At 43.4% G+C, this 18,083-nt stretch overlaps 1 protein-coding gene across 1 annotated transcript in view; it reads left to right on the top strand.

The window, feature by feature from the left end:
• dgkg (diacylglycerol kinase, gamma) overlaps positions 1–18,083 on the top strand; it is a 234,602-nt gene that overhangs the window by 40,961 nt on the left and 175,558 nt on the right. The window contains exons 4-7 of the mRNA XM_085374679.1: positions 4,814–4,834; positions 5,454–5,604; positions 17,235–17,297; positions 17,684–17,947. Coding sequence (XP_085230805.1) covers positions 4,814–4,834; positions 5,454–5,604; positions 17,235–17,297; positions 17,684–17,947 — 499 coding nt within the window. The remainder of the gene's footprint in view (positions 1–4,813; positions 4,835–5,453; positions 5,605–17,234; positions 17,298–17,683; positions 17,948–18,083) is intronic.

Below are 18,083 nucleotides of genomic sequence, written 5' to 3'. Positions count from 1 at the left end.
AAGCAAAGTCAATCAAAGCATTTGACAGACGGGCTAAAAGAAGAAAAAGAAGAAGAAGATTAAATGGAGCATGTAAAAGTGTCATTTGGGAGATATTTACAGTTCAGCAGCCTTGAGCTCGCTCACACAGAGAACAGCCTGTAGTTGCTCTCGGGAAAAAGTGTTTCCCAGAGGGATGAGAATTTTTGCAAATGCATCTGGAGGTACTTCGATTCAAAGCACTGTATCAACCTATGAAAAGCAGCTTTTTGTATGTCCTGATTTCATATAAAGTACGTTCTGTGGTATGTGTGCACATGAGCATATTTGACTGAATCTGCTGTGCTACACGATGGACACCGGATTAAAGCCTTGCAGTGTTTTTGGCCAAATAAGGAGAAGCGAGTGATATGAATAATGCCTGGCAGGATTTGGGAGCTCTCAGGGTTAGGTTAGCAGTGTTGAGCTGAGGGCGGATCCTTACCACTGTGTGCTCTTCTCCGATGGGCATCAGTTACAGCAGCTCCAAACCTGCAGAACAGAAGCATTTTAAAAGTGTGTCTGTCTTCAAAGTGAAAAGAATCAATTGTACTTTCTACTATTTTAGAACATACTAAATTCTGTACAACCTTAATATATTTGCTAGTTTTACTTGTATTTACTTTTTTGTTTATTATTATTATTATTATTATTATTATTATTATTATTATTATTATTATTATTATTATTATTATTATTGAAACAGAACTCTTAAACAACCCACTAAGAAGAATATGACAGACAGCTTTGGTAGTGATGGGAGCCCTTATAAGAGGTTATCAAAACGTTTTGAGTCCAGCTGCTATTTTTAGATCCCAATGCAGAAGTCCTGTTATGGACCCTTTGTACTTGTGCCTCTGTGAGGAGTGCTGGATCTCCTCGTGTGTGTCAAAATGGCGATCCTTCATTTTGATTTCCAGTTTTGGGAATAAAGTTGCCTGAAGACAAATCAAAAACAAACCAAAAAACACAGGCTTGCTTCCGGCCTCGTTCATTACCTGAAATTCTGCATCCAGGCCTGGAAACTATCGACTCATCTGAAAACTGTGGAAAACTGCCGAGGCTTCACTGGAGAACCAACTCATCATTAGTAATGATCCTTCACACAAAATTTGTGTCAGTTTGAAACAACATAATGTCTGCTCTCTGCACAAGTTTGAGGACCATTGCGAAATTGCAAAGCACAAGATCCCGACCCTGTCCCAACTAAACAATTGTCATAAAACCTTTTTTCTCTCCATTCTGAGGTGCAGACTCCTTAATTTGCAGTCTCAATTGCTGTTTTCTGATAGCACCTATGCTGGATTAGAGCCAAGTGTCACGGTGGAGTGTGTATGGAGGACCCAGGTGCGGACACAGGCGAAGGAACAGAATTAATACTAACAAATGGCGAGCCTTTATTTCGGCTGATATACATGAAACATAAATCAAAGCGAGAAAACAAACTAGACTGTGAAACTATGATTCAACTAAGACACTATGAACTGGACTAGGATTTCTACAACAAGGGTAAGATCCACATACAACACAATGCTGAGCACACGAAGACTGAGGACTTTAATACACACATGAGGTGATCAGGGGAAGTGGAGACACATGAGGACACAGCTGACTCGAATGAAACAGGGGGGAGTAAAACTAACCACATGAACACAGAACACCAGACCCTTTTCAAAATAAAATAGGAAACATGGAGACTTACACATGACAACACAAGCTTAACAGACCTAAAACACATGACAGTCTAGACAAGGAACGACACACAGAAACCAAGGAGACAGCTGATAAGTAATCGTTAACCTAAACCTCCACTAAACCCGAAATAAGAATAACACACAAACTTATAATCACCAAACTAAAATGAGAACTTCAAAATTACAAAATAAGACCCAGAGACCCAGCCTGTGACACCAAGCTTGGTCGACAGAATGATCAACCTTTCAAGTACGGACACTCGTCATCACTGAACAACATTGTTTTAACTAATAGAAGCAGTTGACAACTCTCCAAGAAATACGCTAGTTTTTCCGTCTTATATAGGGTTTTTCAGCAGTACAGTATATATGAGTAAAATAACTATTATGAACAGATGATTTCCTCAGATGCCTTGCCCAAATTCTAGACCAAGTGGTTTTGCTTTAAAAAAAAAAAAAAAATGTGTAAAGATCAATAGACAGCATCCTGAAAACTCTTGAAAACAATCAGGCATTTTATCTTTTCTGCCCAATTTTTAACAATATCCTTGATAAACCCCTTCTACTTCTTTTTTTTTTTGATAAAATAACATTTCAACCCTTAGTTCTCAGTCATCTCATAAAGCTGCCAAAAACCATCTGTCATGTTATTGTCCAAATCTTACACATATGTTACTGTATTAGACTATTGTAAGCCAAAATCTAGTTTATATATATTATATATATTATATCTTTGTAACATCTTTGTAACATCTCCTTCATATCTTTGCAACGTTGTCCACTTGATTCACCTGCTTCAAAAAAACTGTTTTGAAAATCAGTTTTACAACTAGAAGTCATATAGATTTAAATCATCAATTCAGCTTGACTTGGAATTAGTTTTATAAGCACTGGTTGTGTACAAAAGCATCTTTAATTCTATATGTTGTCCACCAGATATACAAAACTGAAAACAAATTCTCTTTTGACTTGATAAATCATAGGGACGCCTACAGTAAACTTGGTGATCCATCCCTCCTCCACCTCAGTGCTGATCTGATCGCTAGACTTATAACTCTTATTTGTAATTTAACACTTTCTACAGCCAATTTTTTTTAAATATGGAAAGCTGCACAGGTCTTACTACTCGATAAAAGTAATGACCCTAGTCACTTAACTATGGAAGAGGGCCAGAGGGGCCGATGGCGCGATATGGCAGCCTCGCTTCTGTCAGTCTGCCCCAGGGCAGCTGTGGCTACAACTGTAGCTTGCCTCCACCAGTGTATGAATGTGAGAGTGAATGAATAGTGGAATTGTAAAGCGCTTTGAGGGCCCCGAAAAGCGCTATATAAATGCAATCCATTATTATTATTATTATTAACTAATTACCACCCTATTTAAAACTGTTTAGTCCTAAAGCCCTAGATAATGGGCAATTAAAGTGTATAACATTTTACAGTGATAGCAGACAGGTTTTAGATCATGTCGCAGAACAATGCCTGCAGTGTGTGTGTACGTAACAATAGTATGGAAATGCTTGATCATCAGTATTGTGCTGCACTTTTGATAGATCCATCAAAAACATTCGATTCAGTAGATTGTGGCATTTTATGAGAAAAAACACACAGGTAGATCTTTTTTGACTTCTTCTTTTCACCGTGTACGCAAACAATGTTATCAGTGTTACCCAAAACTGTAATGTACATTTTTATGCAGACACTATTTTATATGCCACTGATTTGGCAAATCTATAGAAACAAGAAAATTACACCCAAAGATTGGATTTTTATATAAACATAAATCACTATACAATTTTGTCTGCATAAATAGGCAATTCTTTTCCTAGTCACCATTACACCTTACATGGAAAGGTGGGCTAGTACGTGCTACTGGAGTGATTACAAAGTGTAGGCTGGGGCCATGAAGGTACTGCAGGTGGGCCACAGTAATAACATACCTGAATTTAAAAGTACTGAGAAGTATGTACACATACATGTTTATATAAATGTATTTATATAAAATTGATTTAAAAATAGCAACAGGAGGTGATAGTTTGCGATGTTAATCATTAGTCTGGCTTAACTGTACAGCCCTTGTATTGTTTGTGTCCCAGCTGCAGGTGGGTCGTAAATTGGCTTTAACGCGTTGCATACGAGTGGGTAACATTTGCAACTGATAGCCAACAGTGTGGCCACTGATGGCTGTCACTTTATCTTATCTTAGCCACTATTGGCTAATGTTTGGTTTATGTGTTTTTTTAAGGAAATACATCATTTTCTCCTGTATTTTGATAAGAATGAAGATTTAAGGCTCAGTGTGCCCCATGGGATTTTCTGGTATGGAAATTCCCATCCCTGGGAATGGCTGCCCTAGTGAATCAAGGAGCATTGCATGATGTTTATTTACAAGGCTCAACTGCAAAGATTGCCTGCATACCTCTGTTCCTTGACTGAATTTAAACATAGTACTTAAAATATCAGATCACAGGACCCCTTAACATTAGCTGTACCTCACACTCACACTGAACTTGGAAAATCTTGATTTAAATCCTTTGCTGTTACTTAGTTAGTTAAAAGTTGCAAAAACTATGAAACTTGACTATCTGATTTCACTGAAAAATTTTAAAGAGTTGAAAGACTTTTTCTTTATTTGTGATCATGTATGATTGGTTTTATTACATAGCTGGGTGTCTTTTTTCTGTATACATGTCTCTCTTAAAAACAGATCTTGACCTCAATGAGACTACCTGTTAAGAAGCTTGTTAATGCAAACTTAAAAATGTAATGTTTTCATTTGATGAGTAGTACAAAAGCTGATTATATAGTTATTTTTACAACCATTTTTTTCTAAAAAATGCCATTGTCACTCGCACAAACTCTGCCCATGGTTGCCGTGACCTTTTCCAGTAGACCGTACCTCCTTTTGTCATTTTTTCAGCCTGACTTCCTGCTTGATGGTACACCAATGTTGCCAAAGTTGTCCTAGTCAGAAAGCATCACTACCATCGCCACTGAAGATTCACACGAACAAGCTAATTCCTTTTCTTCTTTTACCCACTCCTCCCTCACTCTTCCTCCTTCCTCCCTCCCCATTTCCTCTTTATTGTTCCAAATGTTAAACAGAAGCAAGACGTTCTCAACCAAGTAAGCCTCAGCCCGGTGGGCTCTGCATGCTGTGTGGTGTCTGTGTCAGCAGACTGCATGCACATTCTGTCCACTAACATAACATGACCACGCTCTTACCGCTGCAGATGATCTGTTACACAGCCAGGGGAAAAGGCCATGGGGCTGTTGAGTTCAGTGCTAGTATGTACCCATCATATTGCTGTATCAGGGGAAGCTGTGGGTGTGTGTGTGTGTACATTAACATGACACAACATAACATTTCTGTATTCAGCAATGTGACTATTACATGTTTTACTGTGTATATTTTTTGTGTATATATATCTTTCTTTACATTCTTTTTAAAGCCATTGGGCCTCCAAGCTCAAATGGGGTTTTTTTCTGGATGCAGCTTCTAGTACATCCATTCAGTCATTACTAAGCTTAAAGATGTGATGGTCAGTTGATACCACATTTACATTGAACTGTTTAAGAAAATACTGGCATGGCACTCCAAATCACGACTGTGGACTCTCATTTCAGGTCAGATCAACTAAAGCTGGAAACCCCATCACATTTTCTGTCCATGGGTGGTGGTATTGGTGTATACATGTCCATCAGTAAGTCTGTTAACATCTTTGCCCTTTCCTTTCTCATGCAGCCTATTGACTATGAGGGCTTCCAGCTCTTCATGGTGACTTATTTGGAGAATGACATACCAGAAGAGCTTTGTCAACATCTCTTTACTTCCTTCAAGAGCAAGACGGGAGGCTGTTCTCCAGACCAGTCTCGGGCAGGAACGAGCTTATTGGGTAGGCTGCTTGTGTTGTTGTCTTAAATAATACTCATCCCAGTAATATTCACCCCACGCATCTAGTGGGAATGGATGTGGGAAGTTGGGTAATACTGTTACATTATTAGAGGTAACACAGGGTAACAAACTGTGCAGATATAGGAGGTCGGATGATCTGATATCCTCGTGTTGGTGTTGTTCCCAGACCATCATGAAAATGTTGTTCCAGGTTCAACATTGCAAGTGACCAATCACATTGTTGTGACGTTATTCCTTTGCGCGCCAAGCCATTCGTGCATTTATGAAATTCCAATGTTGCAAGGACAATATCAATTCTGCTTACTGTTTATTAAAGGGTCAGGGTCAGGGTCCATTGATCGGCGGACAGAGGCGGTTTTACGCAGCTTAAGTACAGTTTTTCGTTTTACGCCGGTTTTTCCCGAAGTCGCAAAAGTATGACGTCACAACATTCTGATTGGTCACTTGCAATGTTGATCCTGGAACAACATTTAGTATGATGATCTGGGAACAACACCAACACGAGGATATCAGATCAACCATAGGAGGTCAAGGCTGAGGATAATTATATAATTGTGACCATGATGCCATATATGTTATTATTTGAATCAAAACCTTGACCTGTTTCCAAACATAATAAAGCTGCCATATCCCTAAACCTAACCAAATAGAGCAAATAATATATACATATATGCACTGCTTCAGGTTGGAGGACACACCATTCTAATGATGTGTAGTTCATTAGCTAGCTTCCTTCATAGCTACGAATTAGTTACCTTTCTACTTCCTAAACTGGTTGTGCTTTTGGCTGTCTAGCTTTAACATTAGCATTAGTTTGTAAAATCTCACCACTATTTGTCAGTAGATTGCAGATTGCTGTGAACAGAGTTATGTTTTCTTACCCTGTCTAATTCAAGTTTATAATTCTAGCTGCAGTGGACAACATCCGGTTGTTAAGTGATGATGTATGAACCCTGCTTTTGGGTCCAAACTACTCTGTGTTTATTGAGGCTGTTGTGTTTTTAACATGTTGTAATGCTTTGCATCTTGTTAGAGTTAATCGGTGATCACTTTCTGATCACTTTCTCTCTTGGTTGTTATTTCCACTATTCATCGGCAAACACATTTTAAAGCTCAGTTTTTGAAACCATACGATGTAACTACAGCCCAGTCCCTGCAGCAGTAAATTAATGACTAACCTCGTATTGTGGATGGATTATCTAAGTTGTTCTCCTGACTGAAGTTTGGTCCGTTTACAGCATCCTGCTGTGCAATTGCATTTGTCCCTAACCATCGGGAACCCTCACGTTAACTTTTATCGAGTGGAAAGAAGTTAGCGTTCATCCTCCAGCTTCACTGTGTTCATATTATGCTAACATAGCTGTGCAGCTAGCCACCACGTAGCGCATCATTATATACCAGCTAGGCCAACTTCAGTAACCGTACAAAGGTCACTGCTGTTTACTTTTCTGTCTTCATTTCTGTTGGAAGTGATAGCAGAGCTGTACGTTTTAATTTTTCGGAAGTCCCTCGGTCAGAACATGGTACATCATGTTTAGATTGAAACTAGCAAGCTAACTCTCTGCTGACTTCGAACTCCATTAAACTGTCATGGTCCTGGGTCATTTTGACCCAGTGTTCTTAGTTTTTCTGTAGTTTTGTATTTTGTTTTTTATGTCCATTGGATTGTTTGGTTTGGTATTTGGATTCCCCCCTGTGTCCATGTTTTTATTGTGGTGTTTGCTCTGGTACCGTGTTCCCATCCTATGTGTTCTGTGTTCTCCTCATCCCCTCGTATTCATCCTTCTTCTCTGCCTCTCTCTCTGCCTCTCTCTCTCCGTGCTCATCTCTGTGTACTGTGTTGTGTTTAAGGTCCACATCTTGGTGTCAGTATCGTCAGTTTCGTGTCCTCCCTGCTCGGCCATGAGTAATTGTCTTCAGCTGTGTTCCCCGTGTGTTCCCACTTCCCTCGTTACCTTCTGTGTATTTATGTCAGAGTGTCCCTTTGTTCTGTGTTGCGTCGTCCCTCTAGGTTGTGTGCATTTTCCGTGTCTTCCCAGCGCCTCAGCTTTTAGTTGCTCCCAGTATAGTTTTGTATGACTTCTTATGTTCCTGTTAATAAAGACCGGCCTTTGAGTTCATCCCCGTGTGTCTAGAGCCGTGCATTTGGGTCCTCTCTTGCCTTCACACAGCCGCCGCATGACAGAACGACGCAACCACGAAATGGACCCAGCAGGCTCCGCCCGTGAGGGAGATATTCTCCGTGTACAGAGTCTGGTGCAACGAATAACCCACGCCTCGGACTCACGGACGATTTCCGTCGGACTTAACGCCATAAAGGCAATAATCGAGGGAAACCCTTTCCTTCAGCAGCTCACCTGCTATGAAGGCTTTATCGACGAATTGAGCCGAGCTAAGGAGGCATTACAAGCCCGTGAGCTGGCAGACAGTGTCCGTTCCCGGGATTCCACGCCACAGCGACTGCAGACGGAGATCTCCGCCCATCAGCCGCCGCAGCAGCAGCAAACTAAGCTCGCCGCGACGGTACCGCAGCAGCAGACGGGGCTCTCGGTGTCGCAACAGCAGCTGCTAAAACGAGAGGGTTTTTTGGCGCCGCTGCCGCAGAGCCCTTCTCCATCCCCTCTCAGCTCTGACCGTCGCTCTCCCGCTGCTCTCCTAGCAGCGATGTGGTCGGATGATGAAGAGGAGACCGTCACCCCCGCATCATCACCGGTTTCCCCCGTCACCTCCGTTCCCTCATTAAGGAGGAGACGCCGTCGCCGGTCCTCTCCTCAGTCGGATTCCGGGACTACTGGGCAGCCGGCTGGGGTGAGTGACAAAGACACTTTCTCTGTTCACTCTGAGGCTAGTTCTCACTACTCTGAATGCAGGAATGCAAACTCTGTGACTCTTGCCGTAGACGCTAAAGGCTCACGGTCTGTAAACGTTGAATCTGAACCCGAACTTCTTATGAACCATTGTACTGCCCGGAGGGTCAACTCAGAGACAGTTTCTCCTACGTTTGGACTCATATTCGAGAAAGATCATCCTTCGCTAGTGTTTCCTAGGTCTAAAAACTCGAAGTCAGCATTTCCTGAGTTAGAGACACCTGTTTCTGTGCCCTTTACCTGTGTGTCTGCTGAGGATGATTGTTTTGCAGTTAAGCTCACCCCTGGGGATTTACTACCTGCCCCCTTAGATGGTAAAACAGTAAAATCCAAGACTGTAAATGTTCCTGTGATAGCTCGACTCCAGCTCGTTGCTTCTGAGCCATCACCCCCGGGGATTGTCCATTCTGACGTATGTACTGATTCAAATGTTCTTGAGTCAGGGGGCTCTACACCCACCACTGTTTACCCTAGGTTTACTGCTTCCGGCGATCCGGTGGTAAAAGACTTTGTTTCATCTGCCTCTCCGGTGCACAGACCTATGTTTACATCGGCTATTAACCCCTCCTCTGTCAGTATAAGTACGGTTAGCTCCGAAGAAAGAAGCTCTAAGACTGTTGGTGCATCAGCTGATCACATTTCTCTAGAGTCTGTACACACTGAAGGTGATGCATTAGTGCCTGTAAGCCACAGCTTTAGTACACTTAACGCTACGAAGTCAGAGCGCTGTTTCTCATCTGCTCACTCAGGGCAGGGAATCGATCTCTTGCAGACTGTTCTTTCTAGGCCCGCCTCCCAGGCCCCTTGTGTTCTAGGGATAGCTGCGGCCCAGCACTCACCTGCACCTGTCTCAATTCCCCAGGTGAGGGGGGCTGGCGCCCAGCTGGTCCCTGTTCCAGTTTCCGGGTCAACTGAGGCTCTGCTGGTCCCTGCACCCGTATCGGCTCCTCGGGTGGGGACAGCAGCCGCCCAGTCCCTGCCGAAATCTGTGCCAACCGCTGAGGTGGGGCCCGCCAGGACCCAGCCAGTCTCTGCACCTGTACCTACTCCTCAGGTGGGAGCGACTGGTGTCCAGCAGGTGCCTGCACCTTTCAACTGCGTTGTAGGCCCAGGGGAACTGACACTGCCACCTGTCCTACATCCGCTCCCACACCCATCATTGCACTCAGCGGCACAGGATGCCCCTCAGTCAGTCATTCAACCCATAACCCTGCCATTAATACACTCTGTAGCTGAGCCATTAGCCGCCCGACCCGCAGCCACTTCAGCCACTCCTCCACCCGTCACACCTCCACTACAACCATCACTGCAGTCTCTAGCGCAGTCTCCTGCAGCTCTGCTTTCCCCAGTGCAGTCTCCAGTGTCCCCAGTGCAGTCTCCAGTGTCCCCAGTGCAGTCTCCAGTGTCCCCAGTGCAGCCTCCTTTAGCACAGTCACCCACTCAACCACCAGCACCACAACCGTCACTACCTCTAGTTCATTCCCCTGTGAAGTCATTAACTCCACCACCTACTCCACTCTCACCACCACCGTTACTACAGACATCAGTTCAGTCCCCTGTGCAGTCATTTACTTCTCCACCGTTAGCAGCTCAGGTCCCCGTGTGTCCAGCAGCTCAGGTCCCCGTGTGTCCAGCAGCTCAGGTCCCCGTGTGTCCAGCAGCTCAGCTCGCACCTGAACCTTTGGCCCAGTTCCCCGTAGCAGTGCAGTTTTCTAGCCAGCTTAACGTTGAGCCCGGGGTCCCAATTCTCTCTGGCTCTACATCGGCTCCTGCTGGAAGCTCGGATGAGCTCATCCAGCACTCCGCGGCTCCCGTGCCGCCATCTACCTCGTCCGCTGGGGGTTCCAGTGAGCCCAGCCAGCACCTCCTCGTCTCCGCTGGAGGGTCCGAGGGGCCCGTTCAGCCTCCTGTCTCCGCTGGAGGGTCCGAGGAGCCCGTTCAGCCACCTGTCTCCGCTGGAGGGCCCGAGGAGCCCGTTCAGCCACCTGTCTCCGCTGGAGGGCCCGAGGAGCCCGTTCAGCCACCTGTCTCCGCTGGAGGGCCCGAGGAGCCCGTTCAGCCTTCTGCCACGTCAGCTGGAGGGCCCGAGGAGCCTGTTCAGCCTTCAGCCTCTGCAGCTCCGCCTGGTCCAGCCTCAGCCCCTGCAGCTCCGCCTGGTCCAGCCTCAGCCTCTGCAACCTCGTCTGGTCCGGCCTCCGAGTCTTCGTCCTCGTCTGGTCTAGCCTCAGCCTGTGTTTTGCCTGGTCCGGCCCCCGCATCGCCACCGTCTGGTCCTGCCTCGTCTGGTCCTGCCTCGTCTGGTCCTGCCTCGTCTGGTCCTGCCTCGACTGGTCCTGTGCCCACCAGGCCATGGCCAGCACGCCTGAGACTGGAGGGCCGCCGCTGCCTTCCGCGCGGTCGGCCCCCTGAACTGCTCCGTCGTCTCCTTCGCCGCCGCCGCTGCCTTCCGCGCGGTCGGCCCCCTGAACTGCTCCGTCGTCTCCTTCGCCGCCGCCGCTGCCTTCCGCGCGGTCGGCCCCCTGAACTGCTCCGTCGTCGTCCCCCCCTTCGCCATCGCCGCTGCCTTCCGCACGGCCGGCCTCCGGACCGGCTCTGTCGCCTGTGCCGCCCACCTGGTCGGCCCCCCGACCGTGTGACCCGTGTACTCTTGTGCCTGTGGTCTCTGGGTCGGCCCCCTGTACTTTATTTTTTGGTCTTGTGCTCCTGTGTTTTCTGTTGTTCGTTTTTGTTTTTTGTTCCGCGCCCTCCGTCCTGGGCCCCCGCCGCCCGCCCTGGGTCGTTTTATGTTTGGTTTTTGTTTTCCTGTGTTTGGGCTGTCTGGAGCCAGCCCTTGAGGGGGGGGGGTACTGTCATGGTCCTGGGTCATTTTGACCCAGTGTTCTTAGTTTTTCTGTAGTTTTGTATTTTGTTTCTTATGTCCATTGGATTGTTTGGTTTGGTATTTGGATTCCCCCCTGTGTCCATGTTTTTATTGTGGTGTTTGCTCTGGTACCGTGTTCCCATCCTATGTGTTCTGTGTTCTCCTCATCCCCTCGTATTCATCCTTCTTCTCTGCCTCTCTCTCTGCCTCTCTCTCTCCGTGCTCATCTCTGTGTACTGTGTTGTGTTTAAGGTCCACATCTTGGTGTCAGTATCGTCAGTTTCGTGTCCTCCCTGCTCGGCCATGAGTAATTGTCTTCAGCTGTGTTCCCCGTGTGTTCCCACTTCCCTCGTTACCTTCTGTGTATTTATGTCAGAGTGTCCCTTTGTTCTGTGTTGCGTCGTCCCTCTAGGTTGTGTGCATTTTCCGTGTCTTCCCAGCGCCTCAGCTTTTAGTTGCTCCCAGTATAGTTTTGTATGACTTCTTATGTTCCTGTTAATAAAGACCGGCCTTTGAGTTCATCCCCGTGTGTCTAGAGCCGTGCATTTGGGTCCTCTCTTGCCTTCACACAGCCGCCGCATGACATAAACTTAATAAATTCTGTTTTCGTGGATGTTAAACTTAATTTTTACACCTGGTAGAGCAGGCACACTCATCATTTTATTAAAGATAAAAGAATTTACACAGTTTGTAACTGTGATGCAACAGTATTAATTTGACTTATTAATTGTTTATTATTATTAAGTATTAATTGTGCCTGAAGCGGAGTTTTGACCTGGAAATGGCGAATGACGTCAGACTTATAGACCGGACAAGGAACTCTGGCCACTGAGTGTAGGCTTTAAATCCAGTATTTACCTCAGTTATCAATATGCCGGGTCTCCATGTGTAGTTACTGTAGAGGACACTGTAAAAGTTGTGATGAGTCGGTGGAGCTCAGGATATCGGGTATGGAGGACCACAAGAGCCACACACATCGAAATAAAGAATTTTATGCTTGAATATTGAATTGTAGAACAAATTATGCATTTTTAAATTCATTTACGAAGTCATATTTAAATTAGTAATGTTTGAATGAATAAAATAAAGTAATTTATTATTTAAAAATTTAATTTAAAATAGTGCTGTCAGCATTAATCTCGTTAAAATGACGTTAACGCCATAACTGAATTAACGTGGCAAATCTCCGTTAGCAGGTTAACGCGGATCGCCCCGTGCGTGGGGCTGCACGATGCAAACGCATTAACGAGCTAACTGCGCTAATGCGTTGACGGCGTGCAGCCCCACGCACGGGGCAATCTGCACTAACTACTTATATAGTATTTGTATTTGTATTCTATTTTTATCTTATTGTATATTTATTTTATTTTATTCTACTGTATATAGTATTTTATTTTATTCTATTCTGTACAGTTGTGTACTGTATTTATTCTTATTGTATTCTAATTTTTGCCTCATAACTTTTGCACTGTCCACTTCCTGCTGTGACAAAACAAATTTCCCACGTGTGGGACTAATAAAGGTTATCTTATCTTATCTTATCTTAACTCACTAACTGTTATTTGCCACGTTAATGCGGTTATGATGTTAACGTCATTTTAACGAGATAAACGCTGACAAAACGCTTTAAAATAAAAACACTATATTTCAAAATGAATGATTAATCCATTTAAAAAAAAACTTCAAATCAAAAAAGAATTTCACAAAAAAAGAATTAAACTCTAAATAAAAACCTCCTTTCAAAAACCATTTTCGAATTCCAATTAAAAAACTGATTTTCAAAATTGTTTTTAAAACACAATTTAAAAAAGAGACATAAGTAAATGGATTAAAAATCAAACATTTATTTCTGACATTTAAAATGGCGATTCCACTCCTCACTCCCCATTTACCTTTCCTGTTAGCTCACGGATTAGCTATTATATTAGCTATTGGATTAGCTTTCTCATTTCTGAAATACCGAAGCAATGCAAATTAGCCACGCGGCTTTCTGTAAGGAGCTCCCTGATTGGTTGGACAGACACAGGCTGGCTAACTGGGTGAGAATGTAAACAAACTGTTTATCAGAGGGAAATGGCAAATTTTAGGATACTCAAGCCTAACATTAGCCACCATAATGTTAGCTTATAACCAACTATTGCTCATTGTCAGCTGTTCCATTCAGGTTTGCATGTCTACTCTGCAGACAATAACTAACTCTGACAATAGCTATAATAAATCGCCATATTTATCCACGTTTTCTTGTATCAGATCCCTGATTCAGTTCAGGAGAGGTGTCTTGAGGTCATATCTCAAGACACCGCTTTTAAATGAGATATTGATTGTGTTTTCTTTTTTCTCTTTATTGGTGAAGGGAACCATCTTCTCACATGTTAAAACACTGATGTGATCCTTCATATCTTGTTTTTGAAGGTACTTTCGCAGCACTCGCCTATGAGGTCACCATCACCATGGAATACATTGTTAAAACCCCTGCACGGGTTCATATTTACCTCAGTTAGGACAGTTATAGTTTGAAACTGATGACAATAAATGACAAGCTTGGGTAGAGAAACATTCTTTTATCATTCTTATATACAAATGAAAACAATACTTTAACTATTTTTCATGTGTATGTGTTTACTAAATATGTTGTAGTTTGATTCATGCCCTGCTCACTAACAGAAAGGGCAGAGCATATGACCTCTGATACAAACTGAAACCAGGGTACAATCAAGATATTTTGGCCTTACTGTATGGGAGCTTTCCTATTGTACATCTTCATATTCAGTCTGTGGTTTGGGCACTTTGTGACTCTTTGTGTGCTCAAGACAACTACAACTGTACATCAAGGCAACTTTATCAGGGGTTACATCATGATTGACCATCCTGTGTAAAAACCCCAAAACCTTTAAGCTAGCCACTTTCAGTTTAAAGTAAAGAGAGATTCGCTACTTCCATACCTTTTTAAAAAAAATACCTTTCATGTTTTCATTTAATTCAGTGAACAAGTTTCACAGTATAAGAGAAAGCTGAGCCGCCATGTTGGTCCAATTTAAAATATGGGAACCGACAGCCCATGAGACTGTCCTTGTCCAGCCAGTAGCTAGATGCCTGCATGTTAATGGGAGGCTGTAGGACAGGGAGAACACATATCAGTCATCTCTTGTGATGGATTCTAGTGGCACACCCATTCTGTATCCATTACTAGAAAGTAGCATGATCCCTTGCATCAAAAAGCACTCCTGTGGAAACACAATGCACAAACCTGACTTCTGTACTCGCCAGCCACTAAACTCCATGATCAACCTCGCACAGGTTAGTTAGGTTATTGTTATTGAATCAGCTGTGAGGGCAGTCAGCAGATGTTCACTTTCTGACTGACTGTTCTGTCGTGTTAAGCTGATTTTGTATAAGATTTTTTTAAGCCTATGGCCTGTCCAGGCTCACAGCGCTTTTTAAAGAGATTTTTAAGTCCTAGCTGTAACTTTTATCAAACATGTTTAACACCAATACTATGACAATATAGACTCCACAGAGAGATTGACAATGATATGAAAGTCAGACCAGGTTGTTTAGTTTCCTTTTTTAGGTTTACAGCCAAGATTACTGTATAGAGTTAACATCAAGCAAGTGAAGAGAGCTTTCGAAGTAGCCATGTTTGCTGAAATTTGACCAGTGGTCAGATGGTCATCAGCTGTAGTTGTTCAATTATGTCAGAGTTCAAAGCATTTGATCATTCAGTCATTTGAGAATCTCTTGTTGGGTAAATATCCAGTGAGAAAAGGAGAAGATAGGGATGTAGTACTCTTTATAACGGTATGCCATCTGACAAACATCACAACAGTTGCTCAATTAACACTAAAGACGTCAGCGACAAAAGAAATATTACAAGGTCAGACAGAGAGGCTCTCCAGTCACATTGTCGATCTGCAAATTAGGCTATATTTAAAAGTTCTCAGTTAACAAAAATGCACAGATGAACACTGACGCAAAACTAACTTCACACTGATAAGGGGAAAAGCACACACGAGCACAGACATCTATGGGACACACCGGGTCACTTACTCTGTCCTCTGCGCAGTATGTAAACACTTTCTGCCTCGTTGCCGCCATGTAAGTGCTGCGTGGGCCTAGGCACCAAGATCTGCCCGTCTGACTGCAGAGCAGCTGAAGAGACAGATGGACTGCTGAATTAGGAGTCTATTTATGTGCTATAAAGCTTGTAAAAGTAAGAGGCAACAAGTGCAGAGAGGCAAAATGTGAGTGAGAGAATGTCACTTTGGGTAGTGGCATTGGAGCTGTGAGTCCCAGCGCTGTGACTCAGTCCACAGGCCGAGGTTGCCTGTCATCTGCCTGTCTTTGTGTCATCCTTTTAGTCTTTTGTAATGGTCTGAAAATGCAGAAATGGCAGTACAGCAAATGTTGCTATCAGTCTTATTTGTTTTCCACATGGACCCTAAAGCCTCTGGTATACTTGCTTCCAGGTAACAGTGGGAGTTTGGCTGTTTCGCTGTGTGCAGCCTGAACGATGAGTCTTACAAGTAGCATGCCCATGAGATACAGTCAGGACAGCTAGTTTTTATCTACCCGTAAAATACTTTGGGAAATGTCCATCCTAATTTTCAGCTGTCAAAGGCAGCATATTTTCACATTTGATAGGAAAATTAAAAGATCATTACCATTTACTTTAGAATAAAATCTCATATTACGTGTGTGTCGTGTATCTTAGCTTCACAGAAGGGTGGTAGTGAAATCAGACTATCAACAACAATGAAAGTCCTAAAAGATGATTGATAAACCAAACATCAGGAGACAAGAAGATACCAAGTTGATAAACTTATAAAGGCAAAAAGAGTTAATACTTTAATAAAAGGAGAGAAAAAAAATCAGACACGAAATCAGAAATTAGGATGGGAAAACAACAAAGGTAGGAAACTCAAAAGCAATAGACTACATGAGAAATAACCTTAAAATAAAACAAACTAACTGAAAAATTCATGACATACACAGACATAAAAAGGTCAAATAAATAGGTAAAATACTATAAAATTAGGAAAAAAAATGAAGGACATGCAGAACATGGTACACATTGTTGGTCATTTAGGATTCTCAAAGTAGGTATTCTTGTGTGGGTGAAGGAATTACTCTTTACCTTTGTATATTCATGTTTATCCTCTTTGGGGGGTACAAAGTACAAAGGCCTGAACAAGCAGTGTGTACATGAGCAAATGCATCATGAGTTCATCTTAGGAAGCCTGCATACAAGTGACAGTAACTGAGCATAATAACTTCACTTTATCTTCATCATATTTGCAAAAATGAATGAATAACATTAACCTAACCTGTGTGAGGTTGATCACCGAGTTTAGTGGTTGGCGAGTACAGTCTGTGGCAGCTTCAGTGTTTAGAGTCCCACAGTTGTTAGAGCCTGCACTACCACCTGGTGGTAGACTGGTATAACCTTACTGTACTGGTTAGATTTCAGGTATGGCCTCATATTGTTATGCATGTTTTTTTTCGGTACGTTTCATCTTCATCATTTGTGTCAGAAGAAAAGTCATATTTGCCCAAGTCTATGCTCCTTGGACAACTTTATAAAGACTGTTTCACTGCATGTGATATGTTGCATTCTGATGCTGTGTTGCATTCTCATTTGAAACAATATCTACCTGAACATATAACAGAATTCTTAATTGCACCCACTGATTGTGCAGTTAAACTTCTGTGCTCATTAAAGATCCAAAAATGAGGCTCTTATTTTGATAAGGTTTCTGGGAATCGATTTTGTTCTTAAATACTGAACAGTATATGCATCAGGAGGTCTCCATCAACACTGATGTTCACTCACTGTTGCTGCGTCTACCACTGTCTTTTTCCCCTCAAATCAATGATGGACCATAGAAGCCCGTTCCATCGATGCAGGCATCTCTATTCAGACCGAAGTGGCCTGTGCTCCCATTACAGGTACCACAACAAGCTTGTATCATTGCATTGATGTAATCATAATGGGTCAAGAGTCCTGCGGGCTGTAGCCTCCCGCTCCCTTGGTGGTTGCTTCTTTATGTTGTGTTGATGTGAGTTCATGGTCTTTTGGCTGTAGCTCGGTGAATGACAGTGGTGCTTTGTGAGTGTATTTGGTTTTAATGCAGCATCTTACCGGCTTCCTTTACCTATAAGGCACTTGAGATATTTGTATTTGGATTATTGTTGTGAAGTTATCAGCTGTGCTCATGTTACTCGTTGCAATTAACCACCATCCTCATCCAGCACTGTTGTTATTCTGCTAAATGCCCTTTTCAAATCTCTCTTTTCTGTTCCATCCCCCTTTGCCCTGTTGTGAATCTGTACAGGGATGAATGGGAAAAGCATCCTGTCTGCAATAAGCCGACACACACCAGAGCACTCCAGTGTGATGAGCACAGTGGGTTCAGGAGCGACCACCTCCCCTTGTTCATCTCGTTCCTCTTCACAGCGTTCAGGGACAGGGGCCCACACGCCTGGGGGGCCACACCTATCACCCTGCACCCGAGTCAAAACCTTAGAAGGCAGCAGCAATGCCCTGACCCCTAACCCTGGTCCTGCCAAGTCACCAGTCTCCCCTAAGCTTTCACCAGGTAAGATCAGCCACAATACTGTTTTACTTCTTTTTGTTGGGCTTATAAAGTTGCCTCTCACCAGCGTGATTACAGCACAACAGATCATACTGGTATGAGTGGTAATCATGAGGCGTACAAGTGTGTCTTGGCAGGA

This window comes from Diplotaxodon limnothrissa, linkage group LG16 (genome assembly GCF_057381915.1).
Source record: "Diplotaxodon limnothrissa isolate DT_005_m linkage group LG16, D_limnothrissa_male_GT1.1, whole genome shotgun sequence".
Lineage (NCBI taxonomy): Eukaryota > Metazoa > Chordata > Actinopteri > Cichliformes > Cichlidae > Diplotaxodon > Diplotaxodon limnothrissa.
This window is presented reverse-complemented; position numbering and strand designations above follow the sequence as displayed.